Source organism: Xenopus tropicalis, chromosome 5, assembly GCF_000004195.4.
Source record: "Xenopus tropicalis strain Nigerian chromosome 5, UCB_Xtro_10.0, whole genome shotgun sequence".
NCBI lineage: Eukaryota > Metazoa > Chordata > Amphibia > Anura > Pipidae > Xenopus > Xenopus tropicalis.
In genome coordinates, this window is record NC_030681.2 from 147240813 (window position 1) to 147261418 (window position 20606).

General features: G+C 44.8%; 1 protein-coding gene across 1 annotated transcript in view; it reads left to right on the forward strand.

Annotated features, from left to right (window-relative positions):
* The first annotated feature begins 411 nt into the window (after positions 1–411).
* Positions 412–20606, forward strand: part of clic5 (chloride intracellular channel 5) — a 63172-nt gene continuing 42977 nt past the window's right edge. The window contains exons 1-2 of the mRNA XM_012970309.2: positions 412–486; positions 612–1122. Coding sequence (XP_012825763.1) covers positions 658–1122 — 465 coding nt within the window. The 5' untranslated portion in view covers positions 412–486; positions 612–657. The remainder of the gene's footprint in view (positions 487–611; positions 1123–20606) is intronic.

The window sequence follows — 20606 nt, forward strand, 5'->3', positions numbered from 1 at the left end:
TATTTTTTTTAGCAGACTTAAGGTATGGAGATCCAAATTATGGAAAGATCCCTTATCCGGAAAGCCCCAGGTCCCGAGCATTCTGGATAACAGGTCCAATACCTGTGTATATATATATATATAAGAGAAATGCTGAAAAATTCCCCTGCCTGTGGAGCGGAGTGGGTGGGAGGGTACCCCGTCACATACAGCCCTACATGAGCCAATAAGCACCATAGTGTGTAATAAAGAAGCACCACTCATTTAAGTATATATTTATATATATATATATTTGCCACGCAGGTAAGGGACAGGTTCAGTAATGCTGGAGAGCCACACAGCTCCTATGCAAAGTGTTATTTGTCAGCACCACACCTCTTGGTGGAGTCCCCACCCCTGGGCATAGTCTGTATTGAGCTCTGCTTGCTGCCCTTTCTCCCCACTGATCTCTGCTGCTGTAGGCACGGCTGGTGAATTATTATTCCTTCTGCTTACAGAATAACCAAGGTAACTCTGGGAGACCTTTGCTGCACATTTTTTGGGTTCTATCACATTTGTAGCCTGCTACACCGTCTCTGTTGTGTCAATTAACTATTAACTGCAGCAATCACCTGCTTTATTCTCTGCCTCAGGTATCCTCACTCGCTGCCTCTGGGTTTCTACCTACACCTTTAAACCATGGAGGAGTCCATTTATGAATCCACCTTTCCCACAGAGTGGGCAGGCGAGGCCAACTACTCCAATCTTAGCAGTCCAGACAGTATGGACACGAGTCCAGAAACACCCCGGAGCGGAGCATCATCAGCAACACCATCCTCTCAGCTTGGGGCAGAAGATGAAGATGGGGTGAAGGAAAATGGTTTGAATGCAAGACCACCATTACCTCTTGGCCAAATGCAGTTGAATGATGACTTACCATCACCTGTCTATTCTACCACTCCAACCTCCCCCGGCACCCCGAAATCTCCACTCACCAACTATTTCAGACAATCTTCAAACCCATCATCTCCCCGTGAGTACATAGCTCCCCTGGGGCTCCACACTCGCCTGCTAGACCCGTCTGGACAACTGAACAATAACACACAATATGAGGATGCAGTTGACAATGAGACAGAAGAACCAGACATAGCCATCTATATCAAGGTATGTATAAAGGCAAAGTATGTAAAGACATAGAATAAGACAAGCAAGATATTGATAGCAGTATTACTGAATAAATGTTTTGCACTCATTAGTGGGGCTAGTTACTTAAATGGTTAAAATGTGTATATGTCTAGTTTTTATGCCACTGTTGTATTGTGATGCATGCACCCAGCAGATATATTAATAGTAGAACTGGGTGACACAGGAACCAAACAACATTCCAAGAGCATTCCCGTTTCAGAGTCACCTCATGGAGTGCAAAGCTAATAGTAGCTGTAACTGTACTATTTTCATTATATCTTGCCCCTATGTTACCAACTTCTGCCTTTACCTGTGTACTGAGTCCCTTTGCTGCGCCCTCCCTGCTGTTTTGGCTTCTTATGGCATGATGCATACTTTCCCTATCAATCTGGATAGCTGATATGATAAGTTTGATGAACATTGACAGTAGGTAGTTAGTTATGTTATCTCAGTCATTTGCCCTCTGTATCCCTGGTATCAGCCTTTTCTTGGATGACTGATTTGATGGGAATGTTGAACACTGACAGCAGGTAGGTAGTAGTGTTATCTGAGTTGTCTGCCCTCTGTATCCCTTGTATCAGCCTTCTCTTTGCAAACATAAACCATAGGGTGAAGACACACTGGGCTACTAGTAGCAGCTACTTTTTCAAAGCTACTAGACTCCAGAAAATACCCTGCCATAGACAATACTGAGAATTGCCTCAGCTAAAACACACATAGAGACAGTTATCAGTAAATGATCAGCATTGTTTTTTTTAGTAGTCACAACAAGTAACTGCTACTAATAGCTCCGTGTGTCTTCACCCATTGTCTCCCCCTCCAGATTTCTGACTTTAAAGTGAAGGGTTAATGGTGAAGTAAAGGGTGAAGACACACAGAGCTAATTGCTAGCAGCTACTTGTCACAGCTACTCACATGCCAGAAAATCCCCTGCCATAGACAATACTGAGAATTGCCTCTGCTAAAACACACGTAGGGACAATTATCAGTAAATGATCAGCATTGTCTATTTTAGTAGACACTACTAGTACCTCTGTGTGTCTTTACCCTTAGAATGAAGCCACACGGAGCTAATAGTAGCAGCTACTTGTTACTGCTACTAAAATAGACAATGCTGATCATTTACTGATAATTATCTCTATGTGTGTTTTAACAGAGTTAGTTCTCAGTATTGTCTATGGCAGGGGATTTTCTGGCATTTAGGCTATGGGCCCACGGAGCAGTTTAGTTGCCTGCAATAGATTTCACCTATCATGGTTGACTAACCGCTCCAAAATACAGCAATAGGAGTCGCTGGTACAAAGCCCTTTGCATCGCTTCGTCGTGCAAAGTTTCCTCCTTCCTCTTGTCCTTGTTGTTTTCTTCTTTGTATTGCCAATACATTTTGGCACAGTAATATAACTCTGTGCCATGGTAGCCAGGAATGGGATAGAATATTGTTCCCTTCTTTGGACTAAAGGTGGCCATACATGGTAAGATTGGCTTTTTTTTTTGTGAGGTTGCAATCTTTTCCCCACATCCCCACCTTGGGTGGGCAATGTCACACTAATGTGATGGAATGGCCCTAGGGCCAACAATCGCATTGCAATGAAGGGGATCTAAAAAGTCAGATCGAGGAGCACATCAACGAGCAGTCCTTGATCTTACAGAAAAATAAAGCCTGCCCGATCAATATTTGTCGAATTTTTGACCAGATATCGGTCGGAGAGGCCTGTCAGAGGGCCCCATGCAGATAAGATACCGATCCGGTCTGAAGGGCCCAAATCAGCAGCTTAAATCTGCCTATGTATATCCACCTTAAGTTGCAGGTCTGGAACTGATGTTCCTAATATGCTCTGGCATTTCTAGTACACAGAGGCCCAAAGTAGTAGAAAATAGTGACTGTTTATGGCACCTTTGGCATTTGCTGCAGTCTACAAATTGCCGGTTTCACCCTGCTCAGACGAAATGTATGAAGTGATGTTGATATCATAGTCAGCTCCTTATTCTGTTCCATGGCCTCAGGGCAATGACCCACAGGGAGATTTGTTGCCTGTGTTAAAAATTCACTACTGCAGGCAACAAGTCTTCCTGCGTGTCATTGCCCTTCCAGTGCTGGTCGTGTGTTGGGGCCGAATGACTCGTCAGTAGTTGATCATTACAATAGTCAAAATAATGTGCTAATAGTTCAGTCTTTTAATTGGAAGTTAGTGGAGTTTATTCGTTATTTGAAAGTTTTGCAAACTTTATGTACATTGCATAAGCGCTGGGGCCCAATGATTGCTGTGGGGCCCAATAACCAGTCAAACCACTGCTGAAAGCTTGGAGACGCTGATATAATTCAGTAGATAGCTCTCAATATAAACAGCTAATGTTACTCTATAATAAGCAGTCTATATAAATAGGTAAAATTGAGAATTAATGTTGGGTTTTTAGGTACATTTTTTTAGGTACATACCTTTTACAATTTGGCCCCCTTCCAAAGCAGATTTCACCGGGCATGGCACAACAGTAACCCCTCTCCCCCCGATGGCAGTCCCACTTGCAGCTCAAGCAGGGTCACAACTAGGGGTAGGAAGACGAGGCACATATCTAGGGAACAAAAGTTGGGGGGTGCCAGATGTACATTTACTGCCTGCCAACCCTGAGTTGTGGCCCTTCTGTCCTCTCTGTAGCTGTCACTCCTCCCCTGGCCCCCAATCCCTGCTCATTAAGTAGGAAGAATATAGGAGACATTTAATGAGCACTGGTAAGGTGGCCATACACGGGCAGATTTCAGCTGCCGATTTGGGTCCTTTAGATCAATTTGGCAGCTTATCTGCTCGTGTATGGGAACCCCCGATGGGCCTACCCAACACACATCTGGCCTAAAATTTGCCAGATCTTGATCAGGCAGGTTTGATTTTCTGTCATATCGGCCTATGTCCTATGCCTACGCCTGCCAGTCTAATTCTACCAAATTAGCCTGATATCAGCCATCTTTAGGTGGGAATATCGGGTATGGCCACCATTAGAGAGTGGAAGCAGGGGGAATATGACGAGCAGGGCTGTCTGCCCCTACACAGGCCGATAAGCTGCCAAATCGGTCCCTTGGGGACCTTAAGGCACTTGAAAAGTTTGGCCTGGCTCTGATTCCAGGGTCCCCTTGCGCATAATAGGACATGACTGGGTCATTAGCGAAGTGAACATGCATACAAATGTTTTTAATTGGACACAATGATTAATGGCGGCCCTGGTCAGCACTGCTGTATAGCTTTATGTAGAATGTCATCAGAAAAGAAATGTGGAAAGTAGAAACAAAGGTAGTAATTATGTCGCTGTGAAACGCGTCTTTATACAAAAGCGCATTTTGTGTACACATGCCACATATCAGTTAAAGTAAATATCTATTATCAAGTGTCCTGTAAACAATAAAACCGAAGGCTTTGATGGTGCAATTCATGCAAGCTGTAACACGCTCAGGAGAAAATAAGATGGTATTTATTTTATAATCAAGGCCAAGATGATTAAAATGAACTTATTTACGGCTATGGAAGGAGACTTGCCAGCAATGGGTGTCACGATAAGAGTCTATGGGTTGTAGCATGGAGAAGGGATGGGTTCAGCCCAGTGTCCCCAATTAAATGCTGGCAACCCTATCAGCACTCAGTGTTCCTGAGAAGTCTGTATACTAAGCATAATTCACAACCTGTGTGGCGTGCCAATGCGCTTGATCAACCCACTATGGGGAGAAACGCACAAGTGCAAAGTACAGCGGGCCAGGGAGCCCTGGGCTTATGGCTACACGCTGTTTAACAGGCGCCTGCATTGTCATGGTCATTTTGGCAAAAAAAAAGCTGCATTGTTGATATGTGGGAGAGTGGAATGACTGTTGGCACAATTAAACAGAGCTACTAGTAGCAGCTACTTATCACAGCTACTAAATGTCAGAAAATCCCCTGCCATAGACAATACTGAGAACTGCCTCTGCTAAAACACACATAGAGACAATTATGATCTATTTTAGTAGCCACAACAAGTATCTGCTACTAGTAGCTCTGTGTGTCTTCACCCTAAAATAGACAATGCTGATCATTTACAGATAATTGTCTCTATGTGTATTTAAGCAGAGGCAATTCTCAGTATTGTCTATGGCAGGGGATTTTCTGGAGTTTAGTAGCCGTGAAAAAGTAGCTGCTATTAGTAGCTCCGTGTGTCTTCACCCTAAGGGATGCTTGGGAACAAGGGAGCCCTGTCTTGCCTCATATTTAGTACAGGGCTCCTACTGCACTTGTGCTTAACAGGTCTAGGCCAACAGAATGAATCAAGCGTTGGCCCTAAGGCTACTGCCACATGGGGCTAATTCTCTGCCTGTGTTTATCGGCAGGCCATGAATTAGCCCCTATGCTGTGTGCTCTGTGTGTCAGCCAGGGTGCAGACACACAAAGCAGATTTTGGCAGAAAAATGCATACTCATGGGTTTTGGTGCCAAAATCTGCTCCATGTGTTTGCACCTGGGCTACCTCAGTGACAAAGACTAAGGATAAAGTGAAAGCTACTCTATCGGCTGATTCTCAGCCTGCTTTTATCCGCAGACTAAGAATCAGCCCCATGTGGCAGTAAGCTAAAGTAGAGTCCTGCGCTGGTTGGGAAGGCCTGTTCCTGACTCGGACCTGCTGACCTGCAACCCAAGCCACACCACCCCGCTATGTCCCCTACTCAGACCCGCTACCCAAATGCACCCACAATAGGGTTACCTACTACCCAACCCTGGGACTGGAAGTGACATCTCCATGGACCTGATGTCCCTCCCGAGGAGGATCAACCAGGTATTGGGGGATCAACCCATATTCTATGGGTACCCGACCTACTATTCCATTGGTGCCAGACCTACTATTCCATGGCTGCCCGACCTACTATTCCATGGGTGCCCGACCTACTATTCCATGGGTGCCCGACCTACTATTCCATGGGTGCCCGACCTACTATTCCATGGGTGCCCGACCTACTATTCCATGGGTACCCGACCTTCTATTCCATGGGTGCCTGACCTACTATTCCATGGGTACCCGACCTACTATTCCATGGGTACCCGACCTACTATTCCATGGGTGCCCGACCTACTATTCCATGGGTACCCGACCTACTATTCCATGGGTGCCCGACCTACTATTCCATGGGTGCCTGACCTACTATTCCATGGGTTGCTGCATGATTCACAGGCAAGACCATGCCAGAAGGGGCAATACTGCTAACGCCACAGCTGTCTAATCTGCTGCAGCAGTAAAATAATCTCCTTTCTGTAAAGCCTTGTTACTATCTGGTTGCAGCACATATACAGTACAGTTTCTGGAGCAGCGGGGGTTCTGTTATAGGTGTAACATGATAAAAAAAGTAGAAATCCCATCAAACCCTCTTGAGGTTCAGAGCAAGAGGTAAAGTGATCACGACCTACACATCTCCATGGAGATCCGAATTACCAAAGTGGGATTGAGGCCTTTGTGTCCAACATGTAATGAGATGATTGAGCTCCTGGTATTATCTGTGGGAAATTGGGCTGCCGCCAATCACGGGCACATCAGTTTGAATACAGGACGGCAACCTGAAGGGCTCTTGTCTTTCCCTCTCCATGGTATCCGTGTCACTCGTGTGCAGTTTGTGCTCCCACACAGGGGAACTGCTTCTGAAATTCATACTGATTCCATAGATCCTGGGGCTTCTGCCTCTGTACCCCACATATAAACATCTACACTGTGATTAAAGGGCAACTAAAGTTCCACTTCAATATTGCTTTATTTATTAAGGAATAGGGTTCCATCTGTGGGAAGTTAAATAGCAGTCCTGTACTCTATTTTAATATAGTTATGGAAAAAACACAACCCTTATATATTGCACCAACTCATTCACCTTGTAAATGTTCCAATTTAAACTTATTAGATTTTTTAAAATTAACCCATGTCCCCCTTATTGAAAGGAACAGTCAGGTAGAGTCCTGCGGCGAGGTGGGTACCCATGGGTAGAAAAGTGGGTACCCTGCGGGTTGCGGGTATGATTTTCAGTTGGGGGTATAGATGCAATTTGGCAGGTCGTGGGTTGGGTTGCAAGTCTTATCCATATTTCTTATCTTTTATTATGTTACCTATATTAGCTATATTTTACTACTGTGAACATTTTTTCTACACCCACCCACTTCTGATGAAGCAACAGCACTTTCTGTCAGGTTGAGGATAAGGCAGTTGTGGGTCTGGGCAGGACTCTACAGTCAGACAAGGGTGCCAATATATGGTAAGCCATTGGCAGGCACCCAGAGTGTAGGTAGGCTCTATCCTCAATGTTGTACAGCTGCTAGTTGTGGAAGCGGCACTATTGCCTGACTATTAGGTGAATCAAGGCTTATTTTGGCTTTAAATGTAGATGCATGCTGCATGGCGCATTGTTATCAGTGCAGCCTTCAGCATACATCAGATTTATTTGCTAAATAGCTGTGCCAGATTCAGATTCGATATGTGTCTGGTTTTATATGGATGAAGTGGCAACTGTATATCTGAGGGCCGGGAACAAAGGTCAATCTTGGTTTCATTTCTCCTTGTGAAGCTGAACACAGCCAACCTGCTGTAAGGGTGAAGACACACAGAGCTACTTAGTAGCAGCTACTTGTCACGGCTGCTAAAATCCGGAAAATACCCTGCCATAGACAATACTGAGAATTGCTCCTACTAAAACACATGTAGAGACAGTTATCAGTAAATGATCAGCATAGTCTGTTTCTGTAGCTGTGACAAGTAGCTGCTACTAGTAGCTCAGTGTGTCTTCACCCTGGCCATATACGGGCCGATTCTAGCTGCTGATATCAGTCCCTTAGACCGATTCAGCAGCTTATCGGCCCGTGTATGGGCACTAACGAGGGGCCTGCCCGACCGACATCTGGCCTAAAATTGGGCAGATCTCGATCAGGCAGGTTTAAAAATTTAGTTGGATCAAGGACTGCATTGGCTCGTTGATGCGGTCCCGGAACTGACTGCGCCTATACCTGAATTAGCCTGAATTAGCCCGGTATCGCCCACCAAGCGAGTGGATCTTAGCGTGTATAGCCTCCTTAATAGCAGATGAGGTGGAGGAGGCTGCTTTCCTGCGCTCATCATCATCTTTTTCAAAAGTGATTGATCTGTAAATCTTCCCCAAGTAAGATGGCCGTGCTGTCTCCATGATTAGCCCTGTGACCTGATGAGAACTATAATGTTCAGTGTGGTGGTTGTGCTTATATTTGTGCCCAATGGAGGTGGCCATACATGGGCAGATTTCAGCTGCCAATTTCGGGTACTTCAGACCTATTCGGCAGCTTATCTGCCCATGTATGTGGGTCCCGACGGGCCAACCTGACGGATATTTGGCCTAAAAATGACCAGGTAGTAATCGGGTAGGTTTGATTTCCCGTCGGAGCGGGGCCGCATAAATAAGCTCTATTCCCATCGTTGTACATTGATGGATTGGCCCGCGGATATGCCATATCACCTACCTTAAGTGGCTATATCGGTGGAAAGATAACAAGCGGATGTTATGGTATATCAACCCTCAAACAATGGTCTCTGGGTAAACGACATTTGTTCTCTGGGGAGGCTGTTAGCTGTGGGAGGTATATCCCCTGTATATTCATACTCCCTGCACATTATATATCACTCAAGAAATAATTGTGTGTACCTGTTACGTTTCTTCCATGGGAAGGTGTGACTCCCGGTATCTCCAGCAGTAAATCAGAGCAGTGTAATCTGAGGAACATAAGGGTAAAAGTTCTCTGAGGGGCAGCTCCTATTGGCTGAGCCCTGCCATGCCGTAATAAAGATATTAATAGCAGCAGTATAAAGCCTGCCCGGCCAAGGGAACATCCACTTTCTAAAAACATGTCTCAGACTTTCCTTTCCCTTACACGGCTCCCTGATAATCTTCTGCACACTCATTTCATTAAGGGCAGTCACGGGAAATTAGGGATCACAGCAGTTAGGCGTGAGTTTAAAGAAGGAATATAGCCCTAAGCAACTTTTCATTTGTGCTTTATATAAAATATATATATATTTGGCTATAGTGCTGCTTTAGTGTTTTCCACTTATAGCAGCCCTGAGCTGGGAGACAAAAGGTGTTTGCCTTCAAAATAGTGACTACTCAATGCTATTCGCAGGGCAGTCTGACTGGGGATGTGTGGGCTGGATAAAGCCCTCCAAATGATTTTTCTGGCCCCCCCGGTCTGCTCATAGCAGTCTGACTTCATTGTTTTAATGCTCTATTACATTACATGTAATAAATTGGACAGCGCAGTTCTAATGCAGTGGTTCTCAACCTTCCTAATGCCGCGACCCTTTAATACAGTTCCTCATGTTGTGGTGACCCCCAACCATAAAATTATTCCTAAGACCATCGGAAATATGTGTTTTCAGATGGTCTTAGGCGATCCCTGTGAAAGGTTGTTCAACCCCCAAAGGGGCCCCGACCCACAGGTTGAGAACTGCTGCTCCAGAGCAAGGATCCCCAACCTTTTTTACTCGTGAGCCACATTCAAATGTAAAAAGACATGGGGAACAACACAAGCATAAAACATGTTCCTGGGGGTGCCAAATAAGGGCTGTTATTGGCTATTTGATAGTAGGGTCTATCAAATAGCCAATAACAGCCCTTATTTGGCACCCCCAAAGACTGGAAGACTACATAAAAAATAAGCACCTACTTTGAGGCCACTGGGAGCAACATCCAAGGGGTTGGAGAGCAACATGTTGCCCCCGAGCCACTGGTTGGGGATCACTGGTCTAGAGTGTCAAGTGAAAGGAGGTGGGGCTTAAGCTTTGTGTGCTGCATGTGGGCGGTGCTAAACTCTAAATGCTCGGTGGATGTCCTGCCTGCTTTGCTCTGCTCTACCTATAAAAGCCGGCTGGTAATGCACAGGCCAACAGGTAAATCACCAGAAGAGCCCAAGGGTGGCATTAATATATAGTAACAATGTTTTTGCAGCTAAATTTGTATTCACCCTTCTTCCCCCCAATTCCCCTTGATTTTCCTAAATCAGCCCAAAACACATTCCTGACATGGCAGCTGTTCCCAACCTGCCCATGACTCGCCCTATCCCCGCCTCTGCTGTGTCATTGCCACGCCCCTGCATAACATGGCACCACCTTTTTTTTTCAAGATTGTACGGTAAATATCTACCCCAAACATGGCAACCCTGGCTCTAATAGACTGGAAAAAGTTGCTGTGCCGATCAGAGATCACAAGAAGGATACAAGAGGAAATCACTGGCACTCTGGAGAACACAGAAAGCTGCTGGTGTCTGATCTATGTTAAGCATGAAAAGGCCGGCAACAATACCATGCCCTCCAGTTCTCCGGGGTGGATCACCTTTATATTAACTTTTAGTATGTTATAGAATGTTCTATTCTAAGCAACTTTGTCTCTTATCCAGACCACTTCCTGGTTGCTAAGGTAACTTGGACCCTAGCAACCAAATAGCTGTTTAAACTCCAACCTGGAGAGCTCCTGAACTGAAAATGAAATAACTAAAAAAAAAAAGTAATAAAAAATGAAGATCAATTGCAAAGTGTCTCAGAATATCACTCTCTACATAATACTAAAAGGTAACTCAAAGGTGAAAATCCCCTTTAAAAGTAGCAGAGACTTAGTACAATAAACATTAGTGGCCCAAACCCTAGAATGGTTGGTGGCTGCTATAATATACCGGCTGCTGATTTACCGGTGAGGGAGCGGCTGAGTAACCGAGTGCTGTGCAGCTTCCCGTACAAAGAGCAGCTCTTGGGCCAAGGGGAGGGCTGCTAAGAACTCAGAGGATAAGGTTAACATAACAGTAAAACCAACAATCCTCCTGATAATAAAATCCTGGTGAGATGTGAGAGTATAAAGGGAGACTGTAAATATGATATGAATTCTATTACTAAATAATCAAGGCTGTTCCTGATTAGGATTGCCACCCAGCCTGTATTTGACTGGTCTTGCCGGAAGTTTGCCAGCTAGGGCCGGTATTACAAGTTTACCTGCAAATATACATGCCGGTAAATGTGTAAGGCTGGCATCCTACCTATAAATCCCACCCTTCCCTGACTCCATGGCCGCTCAGCCATATTAAATAGAGACAGTGCCTGGCCCATTTCCCACCCCATATGCCCATTTCCCCACCCCATATGCCCATGCTCCCCCTAGACCACCCATTTCATTGTCCCATGACATCAACTTCTGCCCCCAAGTGACATCACTACCCATCCCCCAAACCCGAAGGCCGGTATTCTAAAGCAAAAAAGGTGGCAACCCTTTTGCTTATCCGCCATCAGCATGCCATCTATAGTATAGCGCCTTCTCTCTTAACCTTTAGTGGTTATTGGGGACCCAACCTGAGTCCATTGCTGACTGATGCTAATTATGCCCAGAACCCTGAATAGAGCCAGTCTTTAGATGCAGCCGGGACCATTTATAGAGACCATTACCCAATTACCCCTTCTAAGCACCCCCCCCCCCCCATTTCTGCCCTCAGTGACACCACCTCCTGCACCATATCCGAAGGCTGGTATTATATGGCAAAAACGTGATAACCCTATGTGCAAAGTGGAGAGAACACGGAATATTTCCTTACTTCTATTCCCCGGCAGACTAGAATGTTATATTATTAGAAGTGAAGTAAATACTTTTTAGAAAATGCCTGTTGTGGCCACTAGATGGAGACATTTATCAAAATGTGAGTTTAGAGCTTAATATAAAAAAAACTCACCCACGTTCTATTCATTCCTATGGGATTTTTAGAAGCATATTTATCAAATGGTGAGTTCTAACTTTCACCCATTGACAAATACACTTCTAAAAATCCCATAGGAATGAATAGAACGTGGGTGAGTTTTTTTTATATTAAGCTCTAAACTCACATTTTGATAAATCTGCCCAATAGACTATGGGGCTGATTTACTTACCCACGAACGGGTCGAAATGAGTCCGATTGCGTTTTTTTCGTAATGATCGGTATTTTGCGATTTTTTGGTATATTTTTTATATTTAACTATGTTATAATTATTATCATGCAAATCAGTTCCCACCTTTCCCTGCTGTCATCCTGGATTTAATTCTACACTTTGGCCAATGTGTGCCCTTAAAGGTGGCCATACGTGGACAGATTTAGACTGATTGGGCTGCTTATCTGGACCCCTAATGGGCCTACCCGATCAATATCTGGCTGAAAAAAAGGCCCGGTGTTGATCAGACAGGTTTGATTTTCCCTTTTAGTTAGGGACTAGTTCATTGTTGTCCTGTCCAGCTTCCCAAGGACCAAATGGTCAGATTACTCCGATATTACCCATCTTCGGTGGGCATATTGGGGAAAGATCTGCTTACAGTGTATGGCCACCTTAGGGCTCAGGCCTTTGCATAGCCCCCAACTGTTCCGCTTTTCGCGGGACAGTCCCGATTTTAATGGCGCATCCCACATTGCGGGACATTCATTGAACTATCCAGCACAGCGGGATGCGCTGGCTGGAGCCGGACATTCCGACTTCTCCTGCGGCTTCTCACCTTATGCGGCTCCTTATACAGCACGACAGGCCCTTTTATAAGGTTGTGCCACTGGGTACCTTATAAAAAGGCCTGTTGCCGCCGCACAAGGAGCCGCATAAGGAGAGAAGACGAAGGCGGAGCCCTATGGGGGGTACTGTGGATGGGGGCTACTGTGTATAGGGGGTTACTGTGTATGGGGGGTACTGTGTATGGGGGGGGGTACTGTGTATAGGGGGTACTGTGTATGGGGGGTACTGTGTATAGGGGGTTACTGTGTATGGGGGGATACTGTGTATGGGGGGGCTACTGTGTATGGGGGCTACTGTGTATGGGGGGGTACTGTGTATGGGGGAGGTACTGTGTATAGGGGGGTACTGTGTATGGGGGGTACTGTGTATAGGGGGTTACTGTGTATGGGGGGATACTGTATATGGGGGGCTACTGTGTATGGGGGCTACTGTGTATGGGGGGCACTGTGTATGGGGGGGCTACTGTGTATGGGGGGCTACTGTGTATGGGGGGCTACTGTGTATGGGGGGGCTACTGTGTATGGGGGGCTACTGTGTATGGGGGGGCTACTGTGTATGGGGGGGCTACTGTGTATGGGGGGCACTGTGTATGGGGGCTACTGTGTATGGGGGGGCTACTGTGTATGGGGGGCACTGTGTATGGGGGGGGTACTGTGGATGGGGGGGGGTACTGTGGATGGGGGCTACTGTGGATGGGGGCTACTGTGTATAGGGGGCTACTGTGTATGGGGGGGTACTGTGTATGGAGGGGGTACTGTGTATAGGGGGGTACTGTGTATGGGGGGTACTGTGTATAGGGGGTTACTGTGTATGGGGAGCTACTGTGTATGGGGGGGCTACTGTGTATGGGGGGGCTACTGTGTATGGGGGGCACTGTGTATGGGGGCTACTATGTATGGGGGGCTACTGTGTATGGGGGGGCTACTGTGTATGGGGGGGCTACTATGTATGGGGGGCTACTGTGTATGGGGGGCACTGTGTATGGGGGGCACTGTGTATGGGGGCTACTGTGTATGGGGGCTACTGTGTATGGGGGGCACTGTGTATGGGGGTACTGTGTATGGGGGCTACTGTGTATGGGGGGCTACTGTGTATGGGGGACTACTGTGTATGGGGGTACTGTGTATGGGGGGGCAAAACTGGTACATAGTTATAACTCACTTATAACTAAATGCCTTCTCTCTATATTTGTATTTTATATGTAGGAGTTGCTATATTGTTTTCCTTAGGTAGTACAGTATGAGGGTATAGTACATTTGCGTCTGATCCCGCCATTTCATCTATATAAAAGGAGTATTTTTTTTAAAATGGGGTGTGGTAATTGGGGCATGGCCACAACAGTGGGCGTGGTCAAAAAAATTGCCACGCTGCGCACGCCAAATCTTTTTGTCCCTCTTTTCATTTTTCAAATGTTGGGAGTTATGCCTTTGCACTACACAAAGAGTCTCTCCAAATCCAGCACTGCCTACCAGAGGGAAGGTGGGAGGAACATGGCCATTATTTAGACCCACAAGTTAGTGAGTGCTTTGGGCTGCAAGTAGAAAACTCATGTGCCCAAGTGCTCCATGCATTAGTTGTAAGGGGAGTAGTTTTGCACTCTGTAACACTCTAGGACTTGCAACCCTGGTACCAAAGTGTTTTCCTCCTGGCTGGTCTCGGTAGAGAAGTCTTTGTTGCACTTAGCGAAAGGCCTTAATCTGGCCATACATTTAAAGATCCACTTATGGGATAACAGCAACAGTAACTGCAGGCCATCGGGCAAGGACCATATCTAGGAACTAATACAGTCCTTGCTCTGATGGGATTATTAAACCTGTCTGATTGGGAAGGAGCAAATCAGCAGCCTTTATCGGCCCGTGTATGGCCTTTACAAGACAAAGCAAAGTCTCTTTCACTTTCTCAGCACCATTAAATAGAGACAGTCTCTCCTGCTTAATCCCTAATCCCTAGAAATAAGTGTCCTCTTATAGTAAATGAATCCCCTAATCTCCAAATGATATTTTCTTGCTTTGAACCATCACTGCCTTTGCCTTTGTCTTAGTAACTATCAAACTGATTCCTTATTTATCATATGGATTGTAAATGACATCCTAGTAACTACACCCCGGCAAAGGATTTAACTACAATTTTATGTACAGTAGGTATAGGGCTTGGTTTAATCCGGTCCCTGAACCACAAAGGGAAAGTTTAACCAGTAACTGGAGACCATGCTAGGTAGTGTTGTCTTCGGAATAATAGCAGCGTGTGTGAATAAAGCTCAATATCATTATAAGGAAAAATGTGTCATTCTTTTACAGTAGTGTCTGCATTCTTCTTTACAAACATTTACTGGATAAACTGAAAAATGTTTCAAGATTTTGCTTTCCCTTGAATCACTGAACTAATGTTTGTATAACCACTGTTTCTGAGAACTTCTGCGCATCTGTGTTGCATGGAGTTGACCAACTTTGCACTACATTCCACAATTCTTCTGCATTTCTTGTAGGGATGCACCAAATCCAGAATTCGGTTCGGGAATCCATGGTCCAGGCTGAACCAAATCCAAGGGCATTTCCTCCTTGGCATAAGGCAACATGACCTCTTTGAGTATTCAAACTGATCCATGATCCCTGGTATGCGATAAATAGGCCCAACACCTATTATGAGAAACCTCCCATATCATGATGCTTGTGCCACCATGCTTCATAGTGTACTGCGGCTTGCATTCAGTGTTTGGGGGTCATCTGACAAACTGTCTGTGGCCCCTAGACCCAAAAGAACAATCTTGCTTTTATCAGTCCACAAAGTGTTGTGCTGTTTCTCTTTAGGCCAGTCAATGTGTTCTTCTTTTTTTCAACAATGGGACTCTGTGGGGGCTTCTTGCCCATAGCTTGGCTTCACATAGGCACCTTCTAATTGTAACAGTACTCACAGGTAACTTTAGGCCTTCTTTGAACCTCCTGGAGCTGATCATTGGTTGAGTCTTTGCCATTTTGGCTATTCTTCTATCAATTTGAATGGTAGTTTTCTTCCACGTCTTTCAGGTTTTGTTGCCATTTTAAAGGGAAACTATACCCCCAGACTGAATACTTAACCAACAGACAGTTTATATTATGTTGACCTATTAAAGGATCTCCCCAAACTGTAACAGGAAGTAGTGTGGGAGTAAAAGGCAGAACTCTGCCCATTCATTGGCTGATGGGGCCTAGTATGTATGTGTGACTTGGCTCGTTTGTGTGCACCATGAATCCTATGATCCCAGGGGGCGGCCCTTAGTACTTGGCAGTTTCCTATTTAGGATTACCCAATGGCACATACTACTAAAAAAGTATATTTTTATGAAAATGGTTTATTTAGATGACGCAGGGTTTTACATATGAGCTGGTTATGCAATATATTTATATAGAGACCTACATTGTTTGGGGACATTTTAAAGCATTTAAGATCATTAGTTTTCCCCTCTTTAATCTACTTTTAATAAAAGTTCACAGTTCTTCTGAACAATGTCTGGAACACCCTCTTTTACTCAGATTTTTAGAGAGAAATGAACTGTAACCATATCCACAAATCCTTGCTTAAATAAGGGCCGTAATTGACACCTGTTTTTCCCAGGATGAATGGCCTCACTAATTGAGCTCCACACTGCTATTATTTTGAACAGGAATCTATTATTATAAAAAACTGTCTGTGTTACTGAATCAATTAATGATTGTGGGACAATTAATGAAGGAGCTACATTAGGGTGAGGTTAGGATTGGGTGCTCATCACGGTTCGACTTTAAGTTAAAATTTAATATGTTGTAGAATGTACTATTCGTAGCAACTTTGCAATTAGTCTTCATTATTTATTTTTTACAGTTTTTGAATGATTTGCCTTCCTTTTCTACATTTTTCCAGGCTCACTGACCCCGGCAGCTAATGCTCTGTGAGGCTCAATTTTATTATTATTACTTTTTATTCCTTATGTTTCCATTTAGCCCCCCCTCCTGTTTATATTTTAGTCTGTCATTCAACCCACTGCTTGGTTGCTAAGGTAAACAAGACCCTAGCAACCAAACGGCAAAGCTGCCAAAAGATCAGTGGGCTCCTTATAAAACTGACCTTGCTGTCTGTATCAGGGAAGTTATTGCTTTTCCCAATGTGCCCAACCAAGGACTATATCAGGTTAATCCGATAGTTTGGCCCATGGGTCAAAAATAGATCCTTCTGTAATGCGGCTCTGTTCTAGAGTAGAACATGCCAGTAATTCTACATAAACACGTAAAGCTCTCCACAGCTAATAAACCCCGCCTCAGTCATGCCCTTTTAACAAACACACAACTCACCGGGTTGGACTCGTGCCTGTATTCCAGGCTGGGGACACAGATGGGAAGGAAGATATATCATTTCCTTTGTTGTGGTAACACCGGCATAGTACCTATCAGTCATCAGCCGCCCTCACCTACTCCGCTGCGCACATTTCCTTTTTTTGTCGTTGTTTTGTTTGGGGCTGAGGTTAATCTGCGAGGCAAATCCTTAACATGACAAATTGACTTCAGTTGGATCATTCACTGCTGGGTTCCACGCCGCCTCTGGATGCAGCGTCAACTTGGGTTTTCATGAATGATTAGATGGCCACTATGTGCAATGGCAAGCATCAGTTGGAGTGGTGTAAGGAGTCCAACATTGGACTCCTGGAGCCCTGAATTCAGGCCAACTGTACAGCTGTGGAACTGGCACTGGAACCCCAATTGTGAGCCAAGCCTGCTCCCTAACATCAGAGCCCAATCTCACTAATGCACTCAATTCCAGCAACAATCCCAACCAGTGGCTCCTGAAGTTTTGGTTGCATAAGAACCAGGTGTACTGCCAAACAGAGCCTCATTGGGGCTACCAAATAGTCTTATTTGCACCCCAGGAACATTTTTTTATGCTAGTGCATTCTCCGCTAGGTTCCACATTGCTTTTGGATGCAGTGTCAACTCAAAAACTATTTGTAGTGAGAGTTGGGTTTTCATGAATGATGAGACGGCTACTATGTGCAATGGCAAGCATCAGTTGGAGTGGTGTAAGGAGTCCAACATTGGACTCCTGGAGCCCTGAATTCAGGCCAACTGTACAGCTGTGGTACTGGCACTGGAACCCCTATTGTGAGCCAAGCCTGGTCCCCAACATCAGAGCCCAATCTCAATAATGCACTCAATCCCACCAACAGCATCCCAACCTCTAGGGCAGTGGTCCCCAACCAGTGGCTCCTGAAGTTTTGGTTGCATAAGAACCAGGTGTACTGCCAAACAGAGCCTCATTTAGGCTACTAGTCCACATTGGGGCTACCAAATAGTCTTATTTGGCACCCCAGGAACTTTTTTTTTATGCGGGCTCCCCAACTCTTTTTACATTTGAATGTGACCCACAGGTAAAAAAGGTTGGGGATCCCTGCTTTAGTGGGAACCTTCTCAGAAAAGTAGGAGCTGTATATCAGCAACCTCGGCTGATGTGTTCCTTCCCCAATAGCATTTTCTAATCTGTCCAATAAATATGTGTCGATCTGTGCAATGCTTACTGACAAAGGGCACGGCTGCAGTGGTTCCCCAGTGTAACTGACCCAAAGAGTTTATGATCCTGCACTGACTAATTTTCACTGTGAAAAAATAGGCATACGACAGCAGAATGCATCTACATTTACATTTTCACACATTTTTAGAACTGCCTCAGTTGCCCCAATCTGGCAAGCTCTGCATGAACTCAATACTGAATATTACCTGCAATTAAACACATACCAGTAGAATTTCAGGTGTAGAATGCCATGACTACAACAATGTGTAAACTAACCTTCCCTCAAGTATATATATAACTTCAAACACAGTTATAAAGCCATTAACATTTTACGCATATCCGGGCATGATGAACTTAGTGCTGATAGCATACTGTGTCTAGCTGAAGTCACACCCAGCCATAGAGAGTCCATGAAATAGCACACATTTCTGGTTTATGGTTACTGTGGCCATAACCATGGGAGGTGGCTGCCATTTGCTCAGGGTGTATTCTTCTTTTATCCAAATGCTTCTACTTCTGTAATCCTGATAGATATTAGGGTAAACCAGGGTTGGGGGCCCAGCACCCCAGTTGCAAGGTCAAACCCCCTCCGGAAGCACCGGCCCCCACAGTTGCCAGAGGGAGCAGACTGGGTCAGCGGGTACCCACCAGGTTTTTTACTGGTGCCCCACCGGCCCAGTCCAGCTCTGGGGTAACCATGTCTGTACTGCATGATACATTAGATAGTATCAAGAGAGCGATGGATGCCTTTGTAGCAAGTAAGAATATACAAGTCTGCTGGTAATAATACACACAACCAATCCTGGGTATGACCTGACTGAGATTTTGCCAACATTAGGGTGAAGACACACAGAGCTACTAGTAGCAGCTACTTGTCGTGGCTACTAAAATAGACAATGCTGATCATTTACTGATAATTGTCTCTATGTGTGTTTTAGCAGAGGCAATTCTCAGTATTGTCTATGGCAGGGGATTTTCTGGAGTTTAGTAGCCGTGACAAGTAGCTGCTACTAGTAGCTCAGTGTGTCTTCACCCTTATTTAGTCACTTCAGTTGGGGGAAAGCTCTATTATTGTCTAAGCTGTTGCAGAGATGTTGGGGGTCAAAGAGTTGGGTCTAAGCACAGCGGGCATGGCTGGGCATAGCAGGGTGTGACAGGGATAGGGTTACTATCTGACTAAGGCCAGGACCAGTGTTACAGATTTGCCAGTACAGGAAACCTGTTATCCAAAAAGTTCCGAATTACGGAAAGGCCATCTCTAATAGCCTCCATTATAAGAAAATAATTCTAATTTTTAAAAATGATTTCCTTTTTCTCTGTGATAATAAAACAGTACCTGTACTTGATCCCAACTAAGATATAATTACCCCTTATTGGGGCAGAACAGCCCTATTGGGTTTATTTAATGGTTAAATGATTCCCTTTTCTCTGTAATAATAAAACAGTACCTGTACTTGATCCCAACTAAGATATAATTACCCCTTATTGGGGGCAGAACAGCCCTATTGGGTTTATTTCATGGTTAAATGATTCCCTTTTCTCTGTAATAATAAAACAGTACCTGTACTTGATCCCAGCTAAGATATAATTACCCCTTATTGGGGGCAGAACAGCCCTATTGGGTTTATTTAATGGTTAAATGATTCCCTTTTCTCTGTAATAATAAAACAGTACCTGTACTTGATCCCAGCTAAGATATAATTACCCCTTATTGGGGCAGAACAGCCCTATTGGGTTTATTTAATGGTTAAATGATTCCCTTTTCTCTGTAATAATAAAACAGTACCTGTACTTGATCCCAACTAAGATATAATTACCCCTTATTGGGGGCAGAACAGTCCTATTGGGTTTATTCAATATTTAAATGATTTTTAGCAGACTTAAGGTATGGAGATCCAAATTACGGAAAGATCGCTTATCCGGAAAACCCCAGGTGCCGAGCATTCTGGATGACAGGGCCCATACCTGTACTTACCGGTAAATTTGTAATCCCCCCGGCCCTCCTACAATCTGCTCAGTGATTGGCCAGATCAGCCCCTGGATGCACTATGCCCTTTAATAGCAGCACTAAGTGCATTTCTCTTGTGCTAAAAAGGCATAAAACCCTTTTCTGAGACAATTAATGTGAAGTGATTATGTAACACACACACGGGGCACACCTACACTCCCACGCTGGGGTTAAGGAGCAGAACAAATGGTAGAGAAGATCCCTTCAGGTCACGCTCGCATGGGGTATTATGTATCACTGTTACAGCGCGGCTCTTTATCAATTTTTAAAAATAGTCTGTTTGTCCCGGCTCTGCATTTTCCAGTTTTTCCACTCAAGAACACAAAGAAATGCAGCGCACTAATGCACCCTATTATTTTAGTGGCGCACACCTGCACAGGTAGGTAGGCATCATATAAGCAGAAGGTACTGACTGGCCCCTG